We start from the raw sequence: 13,028 nt of genomic DNA on the forward strand, positions 1-13,028 counted from the left end.
GTTTGATAATTTGCTTAGAACAGTTCACAGAACTCAGAAAAACACCTTACTTACATGTCCTGATTAATACAGAGGGTATAATTCAGGAATAGCCAGATGAAAGAGATGCATAGGGCAAGGCATGCGTGGGGGAATGTCACAGAGCTTCCATGCCTTCTGCAGGTATACCCGCCTCCCAACACCTTGGTAATGTTCACCAACCCAGAAGCTCTGCGAGAGTTTTTATAGGGCTCAGTCTCCAACCCCCTTCCCCAACCAGAAGATTGGGGGTGAGACTGAAACATCTCACTCTCTGATCTGTTCTTTCTGGTGACCAGCCCCATCCTGAGGCTATTTAGGGGTCCCACCTTAACTCACCTTATTAGCATAAATTCAGGTGTGATTGAAAGGGGCTTGTGTAAATAACAAAAGACACTCTTATCACTCAGGAAATTCAAAAGGTTTTAGGAGCTTAGGGCCAGAAACTGGAGATAAGACCAAATATATTTTCTATTATACCATAGTTACTCTATCTGATATGATTTGGGGTGGGAGGGGCGGGGAGTCACTTGAAAAACATTCTCAAAGGCAAGAACTGACAGGGCTTGGTAGATTTGTGGATCCTGGAGAAGCACTGAGTTACACAGTTTAGGTTTTAATTGCTATTCTGCCACTTAACCTTCCTATGCTTCAGTTTCCCCCATCTGTAAAATGGAGGTAATAATAGTATTATACTTACTTCTTAGGGTTGTTGTTAGAACTGAGGATTAGTCATTATAAAGTGCCTGTTTCAGTGCCTGGGGCATCCTGTAGAGCTCAGTAAACGATAGCTTTCACCATCATGGTTACAGGAAGGTGGAAGACCCAAGTTCTAATCCATGTTCCTGTATGTATAGTCATTACCCCTTCTTGGTCACTTCACCATTTTTGAGTCTGTTTCCTCATCCATATAATGAAGGTATGGGTGTCCCCGCATGAGCCCAGGGCCCCTTCCATCTGGAGAAGTCTGAGTCAGAAAGATTATCAGTCAGGGCGACTCAAGGGTGTGGATAGCAGTGGCAGAACATAAGAAATTGAGGGTCGGAGCCCTCTGGGCCGGAGAGGTAACAGTGTGAGAATTCCCGGCCCGCTGTGATCCCGGCCACCAACACCCCCCATGCCCTCTCCACTTCCCCAGTTTAAAGCCCGGTGGGCCGGGCAGTTAGCTATTCCAGGAATTTGAGTGCAGGTTTGGAGAGAGGAGGGGCCTCTCACCAGCCACACGTGATCGGCTCCAGCAAGAGCTGGTTGGCTACAGCGGCCTCGCACAGCTGGCAGAGCCTGGGCGGAATCGCAGGCGGGATCCTGGGCGGGTCGCAGGCGTGCCCGGCCCACTCCGCCTCGCTAGCCTTGCCCAGGCTGCCAGCCACCGCGATCAGCTGCGGCGGAACCGAGGAAGAGGAAGGGGCGGAGCTGCTTTGTGGCTTGTCTCCGAGCAGTCAGCCGACTGCAGCGGGGGACTAATCGGTGTCCCTGGCACCGCCAGGGATCCTGAGAGCCGACCAGGGCCTACGCCATCCGGGGCCGGGTTGGCGAACCTGCCTGGTCTAGGAAGCCGGGCGATGCCCCGCCACGGGGTGTCTTCCGGCCAGGGCCGCCCCAGGTCGAGCCGGGAGCAGACACTGGACAGGTCCTTGGGGGCCCCCAGCCTGAGGCTCCTGTGGATGGGCTTGGCCCTGGCGCTGGCCCTGTCCGACTCCCAGGTGCTCTGGGCCCCTGCCGGGGCCCACCCTCTTCCCGCCCAAGGCCATCCCGCCAAGTTCATTCGCCTAGCGCCCCAGCTCCGGGAAGCCTTTAGCTGGTGGAACCTTACCTGCCCCGCCTGCAAAGGACTGTTCACCGCCATCGACCTCAGGCTGCGGGTGAGCGCTCAAGGGGCTGCGGGAGGTGCAGGCCAAAAGGGAGGGCTGGCGGTGGCGGCTGGGGCTAAGGCCGGCGCTCCGGGGTCCCCAAGAGCATCCCTGATGGAGAGGCTGTCATCCACAAGCCTTTACTGAATTTGCCCGCCTTTGGGGCCCCCCCGCGGCTGCACACCACCACCATCACTACCTCCACTGTGACCTTGTGAAGTAAGGAAAGAGCGCGAGTTACATGCTGGGCACCGTGCCAACCCTTTTACACAGGCTAAATCTAGCCTGAAAGGTGGTTTCATTACCGTGGTTATCTCCGTTTTACAAATGAATAGAAGCCCCAGAGCTGAAGTCACTTGTAGGAGGGGCCGGCTGCTGGGGGCTGGGCTGGACTCCCACCCTGGCGTGCCTGACTGAATCCCCTCCGCCTTACACCTAGCACCTCCGGCCCTGAGCACAGTGCCTGGGACCAGCTACTCACTCAAAGGGCACCTGAGTTAAGGAATATCCAGAGGTGTGGGATTAGTTGGGGCTGGGCTGCCTTGACTGACCCTGATGGGGGTATGAGGGTTAGGTCAGGTGGGTGTGCTTCGTGGGGCTCCTTGGGGAATCAGGGCCCTCTCCTCGTGTGTGTCCCCAAACCCTGGTCAGTCTGTCATTCCGCCCAGCCCATATTTCAGAGCACTCAGCAGACGGTGCGTGAGAAAGCCAGCTGCGCAAGCAAAGGCTTGAAATGCCACTGAGCTAAAAAGGAAATACCGGCCTGGTGACACCTGAGTCAGGGCAATGTCTGTGAGAGGCAGCGGTGAACTGACATCTCTTCAGTCCATTCTAGCCCCGGTGTGGATTTGGAGGCCCACGGGTCGTATCCAGGTGTTGGCCTGGTCCCTGTGCTCTGTTTCTGACTTCTCACCACTGGTTCTTCCCACCACAGAACGAGGCCAGCGTGGCCCAGGTGGGCTCCATAGCCATCAAGATGTGCACGCTGCTGAGAATAGCACCGCCTGCTGTGTGCCAGTCAGCTGTCCAGCTCTTTCAGGACGACATGGTGGAGGTGTGGAGGCACTCGGTGCTGAGCCCGTCTGAGGCCTGTGGTCTGCTCCTGGGCTCCTCCTGTGGACACTGGGACATCTTCTCATCTTGGAACATCTCTTTGCCGGCTGTGCCAAAGCCATCGCCCCAGCCGCCCCAGCCCCCGGCCCCAGGCTCCCCTGTCAGCCGCGTCCTCTTCCTCACTGACCTGCACTGGGATCAAAGCTACCTGGAGGGCACAGACCCCAACTGTGAGAACCCCCTGTGCTGCCGCCAGGATTCTGGCCCACCGCCTGCCTCCCGGCCAGGTGCTGGATACTGGGGCGAGTACAGCAAGTGTGACCTGCCCCTGCGGACCCTGGAGAGCCTGTTGAGTGGCCTGGGCCCCGCCGGCCCTTTTGACATGGTGTACTGGACGGGCGATATCCCTGCCCACAACATCTGGCAGCAGTCTCGTCAGGACCAGCTGCGGGCCCTGACTACCGTCACAGACCTTGTAAAGAAGTTCTTGGGGCCAGTGCCTGTGTACCCTGCTGTGGGAAACCACGAGAGCACACCCGTCAATGGCTTCCCTCCCCCCTTCATAGTGGGCAACCAGTCTTCGCACTGGCTCTACGAGGCGATGGCCAAGGCCTGGGAGCCCTGGCTGCCTGCTGAAGCCCTTCGCACCCTCAGGTATTTGAGGCCCACGGAAACCCAGGAAGGGAGGAGAAAGATGGGTGAAAGTGAAGGGAGCAGGGAACCTGGCATTATGTGTGACCACTCTAGGCTGAGTCCTCAGCTCTCTTCACTGGCCCTCCAAATCGGACCCCACTTTCCATTTCCACCCTTATCTCCAGCCACCCTCCTTCACAGGGTGAAGGGCTAGCAGCGTACCTCCTCCGTGGTTGGTCTTCTCTAAAATGCCTTCCCCTCTCTAACCTCCCAGCTTTTCCCAGCTTTCCCAGGCCTAGATCCTCTTCCCTCTGGATGGCCTTTGCCTCTTCTAGCTCACTTTTGTCTCCTCTGAACTCCTAGAGCCTTTAGTCCTCGGAGCCACTTGCTTCAGTCACACGGACCCTATAATCAGTGCTGTCTGATCTTCAGCTAGAACGTGGGCTTGAGAGTAGGGATGATGTCCTAGGTGCCTCTGGCCTCCACCCAGATTCCCTGAACAGGACTGGGCATGCAGGGCTAGGGTTATGAATGCATGCTGACCCGTGTTCACTTTGTTTCAGAATTGGGGGGTTCTATGCACTTTCCCCACGCCCCGGCCTCCGCCTCATCTCTCTCAATATGAATTTTTGTTCCCGTGAGAACTTCTGGCTCTTGATCAACTCCACAGATCCGGCTGGACAGCTCCAGTGGCTGGTGGGGGAGCTTCAGGCTGCTGAGGACCGAGGAGACAAAGTGAGCGAGAGTGGTGGGAACCCAGTGGGGCAGGTGCCGGTAGGGTGGGAGGAATAGCAGGCCCTTCACAAATAGACTTCTCTCTGGATCTGGAGCACCTGTGAGCAGAGAAGCTTGATTTCCTGGCGCTCCCAACGGTGTTCCTTGGGGTTTCAGCTCACGGTCACCCTTAGAAAGTCTTTTCATTTGCTCCCCCTCTCTCTGGCCAGGAGTGCCAGCCACTGTAGGAAAGATGAGTACCAACTAGCCCGGCCAGGGCTTCCTGGACCCCTCTTGCCCTCGTAACCTTCCTTAACTCTCCCCACAGGTGCATATAATTGGCCACATTCCCCCAGGGCACTGCCTGAAGAGCTGGAGCTGGAATTATTACCGAATTGTGGAGAGGTAAGAGGGAGGTGTGTTGGGGGCGAGCAGGTGAAGTCTAAAGGTCAGAAACTCCCTCAAGCGTCTCACCATCCCTGCTGCCCCCCTGGGGTGGGGACTCTACTTGCTTGAACAGGATGGAGAAAGAAAGCATCCAGTCCTCCCCAGGTCTCCTCCTCCCCCTTGCTTGAAACTTCTGAATATGATTAGTGTCTTCTGGCCAGGTATGAGAACACCTTGGCTGGTCAGTTCTTTGGCCACACCCACGTGGATGAGTTTGAGATCTTCTATGACGAGGAGACCCTAAGCCGGCCGCTATCGGTTGCCTTCCTGGCGCCCAGTGCCACCACCTACATCAGCCTCAATCCTGGTGAGTGAGGTGAAAGCAAATTGTTGGGATGAAGGAGGTCTCGGGATAGAGGAAGCTGATGAGAGGGAGGAAGTTGTTGGGGTAGAGGAAGGAGGGTTGGACCCAAGGCCGCCCAGGGGCGAGCTCTGCCTCCCCATTGGAGTTGCCTTTGCCCTTTCCCTCTCCGGTCGGCCCTCCCTCCTTGCAGGGTACCGTGTCTACCAAATAGATGGCAACTACTCCGGGAGCTCTCACCTGGTCCTGGACCACGAGACCTACATCCTGAACCTGACGCAGGCGAATGAGCCCGGAGCCACACCGCACTGGCAGCTCCTCTATAGGGCTCGGGAAACCTACGGGCTGCCCAATGTGCTGCCCGCCGCCTGGCACGACCTGGTGTACCGCATGCGGAGTGACACGCAGCTTTTCCGGACCTTCTGGTTTCTCTACCATAAGGGCCACCCGCCCTCAGAGCCCTGTGGCACACCCTGCCGCCTCGCCACTCTGTGCGCCCAGCTCTCCGCCCGGTCGGACAGCCCTGCTCTGTGTCGCCACCTGATGCCGGAAGCAAACCTCCCTCCTGTCCAGAGCCTGCGGCCAAGGCCACCATTATGCTAATACCCCCAGGGCCCAGAGGTGGGAAAGTGCTTGTCTTAGAAAAGGAGCGAAAACCCCAGAAGGCCACTGTGGTGAGAAGAATGTCTGGTGGAAGAGCTTATCCCTGGGCCCAAGCACACCTCGGAAACAAGACCTCCTTTCCTGGATCTGGTTTAGCAAAATATGGGAGCGGGGCTGGCTGCTCTGAGGCCGCTATCCTTCCGTGGCCGTGGAGCAGAGGTCTAAGTTGGCACTGCCCTGGAGAGACCGACAGAAGCTGTCACCCCAGGCCTGTGCTGGCCAGCCAGGAACCCTGTACTGCTGCTGCTGCCTGGTTGCCAGGCTGTTAAAATAAAAACAAGGGACTTGGACTCCAGACCCTGCTGTGACTGTCCCAGTTTCTTGTTTTGAGGCAGGAAGGTCAAGGGGGCCCTGGAAACAAGAGCCTAACTGAGGGATCAGGGTACCAGGAGTGACGGTGTGGTACAGGCACAGGAAGGCACACAGCTCAGCAGGGCAGACTTTATTAGTGATATCAGTACAGCAGAGGTGCCCATGGAGCAAAGGGAAGGGGACCCATGCCGGGACCGGTCCCCTCCTTCTGCCCCTGCAGGACCCTATGAAGATGGGGCCTGGCCTAGACCAGTTCCTCCCGCTCCAGCGGAAACGTGGCGATGGAGAGCCTGGGGCTGGCCTTGCTTCTTGCTCCTCTTCTCATCAACCCAGTATTGTCACTTCCTTGCAGGATTAGATCTCCCTCCCAGCCCCTAGGCAGGGAACCCCAGCTACTGGGGAGGGGCAGCTCTGGGGGGAGGCCTGAAGTCTAAGAATAACCTGTAGGGCCCCTCCCTGCCCCGTGCCCTTGAGTTCCCTGGGGCCCAACGCAAGCAGGTGGAGGGAGCAGAGGGCTTCAGGGCGTGTGGGCCCCCAGCCGTTTGGGCTTAAGGGAGCCCCACAGCGACTGAACGCCCCTGCGGACGGTCCACCCTACACGCCGCGCAACAGACTCAGCTGGGGGTGCCGGGAGGCAGGAGGTGGAGGCCTGGGAGCGGGCATCCAGACACTTCTGGTAGCGGAGCTGCAGAGAGGCAGGGGGGCGGGGCAGTCACGCTCCAGCCTGCCCGTGTGGGCCGGGGGCCACCGCTCCACCACCCTACCCGCTTACCATGCACGCAGCCTGCACGGCCTCTGAGAGGCTGGCAGCATTGGGCTCGCACCAGAACATGTGGCAGCAGAAGGAGGCTGGGCCTGCAGCCATGATGAATGCAAACGTGTGGACATCTCTGCCCACGGCCAGGAAGGACAGGAAGCGCACTCGGCACTCCCCCAGTACTGCCTCCGTCTGCGGGGAGGGGAGCCAATTGGAAAGGAATAGCCCGGCCCTCTTACACTGGGTGCGTCCATCTTACTGACGGCCCTTCCCTTCATTCCCGGTCTCCCCTCCCTGGCAAGACCCCTCCATACCTTCTCCACCCAGGTCTTTACCTGCTGGTGCAAGATGGTGAGGGTGGCAGGGGCCACGCTGACGTGACTTGGGGTCCACTGCTCACGGCTACTGGAGGACAGGACCGATTCCAGGGCCCCATTTATCACATCTACCCCTGAAAGGTAAGGATATGAACATGGCACTGCCGGAGGTGGAGAGAGGATACCCCCGCTGTACACTAGACTTTCCAGCTCTGCCCAGTCAAGCCCAGGGCCTTTGCTCCATCCCCACTTCACTAGCCTACAGCCCCGGATGCTGCTGTATCCCTTCCTTGGTACTCTCCTGCTTGGCTTCAGTGACTGGCACTTTTCTAGCCTCTTCCACCTTGAATCCTAAGCTTGGTTTGCTTCACTGACTCTCCTTCTCCAGCCTCCTAAGCAGACTGACCCCCCAAAGCTCTGTCCTCTCCATACCTTGCTCTCCACATTCAGACACTCCAGCGCTTCACACCACAATCCCTTCCAAATCAGCCCCTATAGGCCAGTCCTATCCCGTCCTCAAGACCCAACCTTCATTTTTGTTTTAAAGATTTCCAGTTGAGGAATGTTTACTCTAGTGTCATACCGTGCTAAGTCATTACAGTGCATTATGTCATCTACAATCTCACAAAAGATCCCTTTATCTCCATTTTATAGATAAGGAAACTGAAGCTGACAGAAATCAGGTAATAAACCTTAGGTCACACTAAGAAATGGGGATCTGAAGGCAAGCAGTCTGACTCCAGGGCCTGGGTTCTTAACCAGGCCTTTCCCCTGCCCCTTGCCTACAGTCCTAGTTTCAGAACCAGAGTGCTGTCAAAATCTTAGTTGTGGGCTTCCCTGGTGGCGCAGTGGTTGAGAGTCCGCCTGCCGATGCAGGGGACGCGGGTTCGTGCCCCGGTCCGGGAAGATCCCACGTGCCGCGGAGGGGCTGGGCCCGTGAGCCGTGGCCGCTGGGCCTGCGCGTCCAGAGCCTGTGCTCCGCAACGGGAGAGGCCGCAGCAGTGAGAGGCCCGCATACCGCAAAAAAAAAAAAAATCTGAGTTGTACTCAGTAAGTTCTCCGACTTGCCAAGGAACGCAAGGTTCCTGGCCTGTAGATCAATCAACTTTCCCTTGTAACAATACCTCCTCTACTTCAAACTGCTGTTAAACATTTCCACCCGTGCACCCCACTTTTGCTTGTACTCAGCAGAGAACCAAGGCACGAGCACACTGGCATGGTGGGGCGTGGGTTCTGCTCCCTGCACTGCTGGTGAGCTGGCTGTGGCATCTGGGTACCATCGCAGTGAACAACTTAGGGTGAACGATGCCAACGCAAAAGCACACACCTCTGTGGTCTGCTCTTGGGCCCTCGTGCCCCTTTCAGTGCCTCTGGGCTCCCGCCAGGAGCAGAACACGTGGACCCTTTGAGGGCAGAAAACGGATCTTCCTCGAAAGTTCTCCCTCATCTTGGCCTTGCTAGCCTTACCTCTGGCGGGATCAAAGCCAAGCTCCCCTCCTAAGCATGAGGCGCTCCAAAAACTGGCCTCATCCGACCTGTCAAGCTTCATAATTTACCGCTCCCTGAGCTTCAAACGATTTATGTAGCATTATTAACATCTAATCTTGGCGAATGCACAGCGAGGCAGATGGGGAATACAAAGGAAGAGAAGAGGATGCCCTTGAAGGACAGACTGTAACAGGGAAAAGCCTCTGTCTAGAGGGCCCTTCCCCTCTTGACTGTCCGCGAAACTCCCAATTCTCACGCCTCAGAGTTCACCCAGGGCCCACCTGGGAGGCCTTCCCTGCTGTAGGGCAGAGAGGGTGTTGCTGGGACAACTCTTAGCACATCGTGGAACTGCTGGGAACCCTTTCTCCACACTGGGCTGTGGCCACCTCAAGGACAGAAACCAAGTTTCATTCATGTCTGTGTCCCCAGTCCTAGCACAGGGATTATCTACTGAAGGAATTCCAGACGCTTGAGCAAGTCACCCTCGAGGCAACGTGGGCAAATGCACCCAAACCGGTATAACCAAGCAACTCAGGAGCCACAGGAGGGTGACGACACAGGCAGGAGCGGGTGGGCCAGGGCAGCCCGCAGAGGGCTCAGATGTGAATGACACTGATGCCAGTCAATGGAAAAGCTCAAAGATCATGAGTGTAGACCATACATCAAACTGCTTAATAAGCAGATGGAGCTGTGAAGGTGGCACCTGGCCCCAGGATGGGGAGCAGCAGCATGCAGGCGGGGAAAGCAGTGGAACGAGGTGGCCTGGAAAAAGTCTATTTGGTAACAGCTCAGGACTGAAACCTGCACCCTGACCCCAGCCCCAAGCTCCCAATCCCCCTTATACCCTTATTTTTTGTTTGTTTTGGGGTTTTATTTATTTATTTTTTTTGCAGTACGCGGGCCTCTCACTGTTGTGGCCTCTCCCATTGCGGAGCACAGGCTCCAGATGCGCAGGCTCAGCGGCCATGGCTCACGGGCCCAGCCGCTCCACGGCATGTGGGATCTTCCCGGACCGGGGCACGAACCCGTGTCCCCTGCATCGGCAGGCGGACTCTCAACCACCGCGCCACCAGGGAAGCCCAATATCCTTATTCTTTTTCCATCTCAGTTGCAGCCTTCTAACATACTATATAATTTACTTATTTTATCTATCCTGAATAGAATGGCAGCTACTTGAAGGCAGGAATCTTGGTCAGTTTTGCTCATTAACATATACCAAGAACCTAGAGTAGTGCCTGGCACAAATCAGGCACTCAATAGTCATTTGTTGATGAATGAATGATTAATGAGTGAATATTGATTAATGAGTGAATATTGCAGCTTCAGGAGGGACCAATGTTAAACTCATGGAGGTTAAAAAGGGAGCATAAATAAAGCATGAAGTGGGACTTCCCTGGTGGCGCAGTGGTTAAGAACCCGCCCGCCCATGCAGGGGACACAGTTCGATCCCTGGTCCAGGAAGATCCCACATGCCGCGGAGCAACTAAGCCCGTGCACCACAACTACTGAGCCTGCGCTCTACAGCCCGCGAGCCACAACCACTGAGCCCACGCACCCCAACTACTGAAGCCCGCATGCCTAGGGCCCGTGCTCCACAACGAAGAGGAGACCCCGCTCTCCGCAGCTAGAGAAAGCCCGTGCGCAGCAACGAAGACCCAATGCAGCCAAAAATAAATTTTTTAAAATAAATAAATTTATAAAAAAAACAAAAATAAAGCATGAAGTGAGCTTAGGGACTACTGTGTGAAAGCTGTGGCTTCAACAGAGCAGACCCACTGAGCTGATGGATGGCAGAGGGGCCGTCAAGGGCTACAGACAGTTGCTTTAATGTGGTGAGAACTTATGTGAGTGGCAGGTGGACAGGGGAGTCGGGTAGTAACTGGAAGCGGCATGAAGTTGAGGGTGAGGGAGAGGAGGAAACTAGCGCAAAGGTGAAGGGCTCAGCCACGCCTCCTTCCTGCTCCCCCAGCAGGACTTTCTCGCCTGTGGCTTCTCATCTGCGGCAGTGCCACGGAATCCAATCCACTCCTCTCTGCAAAGTTCAAACCCCAGCTAAATCCCCACCCTCTCTAAGAAGGTTCCCTCACTGAATGTAAGGTGCTGGTCACTAGTCAGCATGGTTGGAGAGGAAGAGCAGAGAACTGAAGATGACCAGGGTTAGAGTCCTTGGTCTACCATCTCCTGGGCTATGTCATCTGAGGCATTCTTTCATTGGTGTGTTTGTTTATCCATTCACCCAACCCTGTCGAGTTCTTCCTAAGTGTCTTTTGACATGACACCCGACCATTTCTTAAAGCCGTCTCTTTTTCTTCCCCTCTGACCTCGCTTCTCCACTGTCCGTTGAATGTTGGAGGGGCTCACCGCCAGGCCCAGGCTCGTTTGCCTTCTCGCAGTGGCTGCCCACTTTCCGGGCTCGATCTTCACACTCGTGGCTTTGATCACCTCTCTAACCCAGTGGTGCCCACATTTGTATCTCCAGCCCAGACCCCTCCTCCGTGAATCCAGATGCCAGTTTGAGTTTGCCGCTCACCTTCCTGAAGGCACATCAAACTCAGCATGCCTGAAAACTGAACTCAAATCTCCAAACCAAAATTGGCCTCTTCCAATGCTTCCTACCTTTAGAGGTAGGCACCACTATCTGGTTAGCTCCAAAAGCCAGGAAGCCAGGGGTCAGCCTTAGTGCCTCTGTCCCTCACGCCGCATCCAACCGATCACCAAGGCCTCTGCTGACTTTAATTGTCTAATGGTCTCTTGAATCCACACACTCCTCTTCAGCCCCAGCACAGTCCAAGATGTTCTCATTACTGGCCACAACTACTGCAAGATCCTCCCGGGTTCCCCACGTCCCCCTCCACCTGCTGAGCAGCCTTCTCCACTGGTACAGCCAAAGTGAGCGTTACAAAACCCAAATGATTACGCCTAGTGCGCTCCAGAGGAATCCTCTTATAACTCCCTGCCGCTCTTAGGACGAAGGACAAATCACTAACGTGGCCTATGAGGTCCCGCAGGGCCTGACTGCCGCCGAGATCCCAGCCTCATCTGGCGCGGCCTTCTCTCAATGCCTTTGAAGTACCAAGGTGCCTCCCATGATGGGTCCTCACACTGTTCACTCTGCCTGGAGTGATCTTTCCCACTTTACTCCTGTCTCCATTCCACCTGGCCACATTAGATCCTACTCATTTTTTAAATCTCAGTTCAAATGTCACTTTCTCAAGTCTTTTTGGACTCCCTAGACTAAATGAGGCTCCTCTGTTACACAGTTTCATAGCATCTTGCTACTTTCTTTCAGCGAATGACTCAACTTGTAATTTTACATTTATTTGTGTGATTATCTGATTTATTCCTCTTTTTTTGTACTGTAATCTCCTGTAACCTCCATGAAAGCAGGGCTGTGGCCATTGTTCTCCCAGGACCTGGTACATGGTAGGCTTCATAGGTATTTGCTAAGTGAATGAACAAGTGAATAACAGGTACCGTAAAAGCACTAGAAACAAAAGAGTGGACCTAATAGTCTCTACCCTCAGTTTCTTTATCTATAAAATGGGTATCATCATAATCCCAACCTCACAGGATCCTCAAGAATTAAATGACATATAAGGGAGTACTTTACAAACAATAAAGCACATTGACAAATATGCTCACTGTTTCCTCTCTAGATGCTCACAGCCCATACCCAGCCCAGCTCCCGGCTGCTCCAGCGTTTCCAGTCATCGAAGACCCGCCTCCCAGCCTAACCAAAGCTTTTCTGTGGGATTCAGGAGTGGGTCTCCCAATATGCCCGGTTCACTGGTTCACAGTGAGTGAAGGCAGGGTACGGAGTGCAGCTGGGACAGAAGTACAGGAGGTGGGATGCATTTTGAAGGGCAGGGAGACATCACATGAGGAAGGTCTGGTAGAAGGGGCACTGGGAGACAGAGGGTGGGAGCAGAGTTTGGGGATCAAGGAGGTGGTCCCTGCGTAAAAAAGGACACACATACCAACAGGTTTGGCAACAGGCACGTTCCCCAGGTAATAGACTTGGAACTTTTGTACCAACTCATTCTTAGGCGCTGGGAATTCCACTGCGGGGGGAAAAAGGAAGAGGATCAATCATAGCGGCAGACCTTGCTCACTGCCAGTCCCCACCACCAGGGTATAAGCTGGAGATTCACCCGGCCAAGGCCCTACCTCCACCCCCTCCCCCTCCCCCTGCCTCCCTTTAACCAAAGTCCCTCCACTTATTTGACCCAAAGAATTGAGTCTCCATTTTTCTATCACTCTGTCCAGTAGCTCGTGCCTCTTCTTGGGTCACCCCACCCTTGCCCACAAAGCTGAGACAGACCTGGCAGGGTTGTGACACTGACCTTGGAAAGGGACATCCACAAGTTTAGAGTGGTCCAGAGAGAGTCCATTTACCAAGCAGCGGGCGTTGCGCCGTTCGGCCATGATCTGCGGAAGGGGAAAGGGGGAGGGAAAGAGAGAGGGGGGGTGGGTTA

The 13,028-nt window shown here is 55.3% G+C and overlaps 2 protein-coding genes across 11 annotated transcripts in view; one reads left to right on the forward strand and one right to left on the reverse strand.

Moving 5' to 3' along the window:
* Positions 1-1,254: 1,254 nt before the first annotated feature.
* SMPD1 (sphingomyelin phosphodiesterase 1) lies at positions 1,255-5,972 on the forward strand. The gene is made up of 6 exons (XM_007459804.1): positions 1,255-1,880; positions 2,803-3,575; positions 4,118-4,289; positions 4,597-4,673; positions 4,877-5,022; positions 5,210-5,972. The coding sequence occupies exons 1-6, from the start codon at positions 1,581-1,583 to the stop codon at positions 5,617-5,619; spliced, it is 1,878 nt and encodes a 625-aa protein (XP_007459866.1). The 5' UTR covers positions 1,255-1,580; the 3' UTR covers positions 5,620-5,972.
* A 134-nt stretch (positions 5,973-6,106) lies between these two features.
* Positions 6,107-13,028, reverse strand: part of APBB1 (amyloid beta precursor protein binding family B member 1) — a 24,370-nt gene continuing 17,448 nt past the window's right edge. For 7 of the 10 annotated variants that reach the window (XM_007459807.1, XM_007459805.1, XM_007459809.1 and 4 more), the window contains 5 exons: positions 12,897-12,981; positions 12,531-12,614; positions 7,084-7,199; positions 6,764-6,940; positions 6,109-6,676 (listed from right to left, as the gene is read on the reverse strand). In XM_007459807.1, the coding sequence (XP_007459869.1) occupies positions 6,509-6,676; positions 6,764-6,940; positions 7,084-7,199; positions 12,531-12,614; positions 12,897-12,981 (630 nt within the window). In that variant the 3' untranslated portion in view covers positions 6,109-6,508. Of the gene's footprint in view, positions 6,677-6,763; positions 6,941-7,083; positions 7,200-12,530; positions 12,615-12,896; positions 12,982-13,028 lie in introns of all 10 variants that reach the window. The other 3 variants (XM_007459808.1, XM_007459812.1, XM_007459806.1) reach the window with 2 other exon arrangements.

Source organism: Lipotes vexillifer, unplaced genomic scaffold (genome assembly GCF_000442215.2).
Source record: "Lipotes vexillifer unplaced genomic scaffold, Lipotes_vexillifer_v1.1 scaffold61, whole genome shotgun sequence".
Taxonomy (NCBI): domain Eukaryota; kingdom Metazoa; phylum Chordata; class Mammalia; order Artiodactyla; family Lipotidae; genus Lipotes; species Lipotes vexillifer.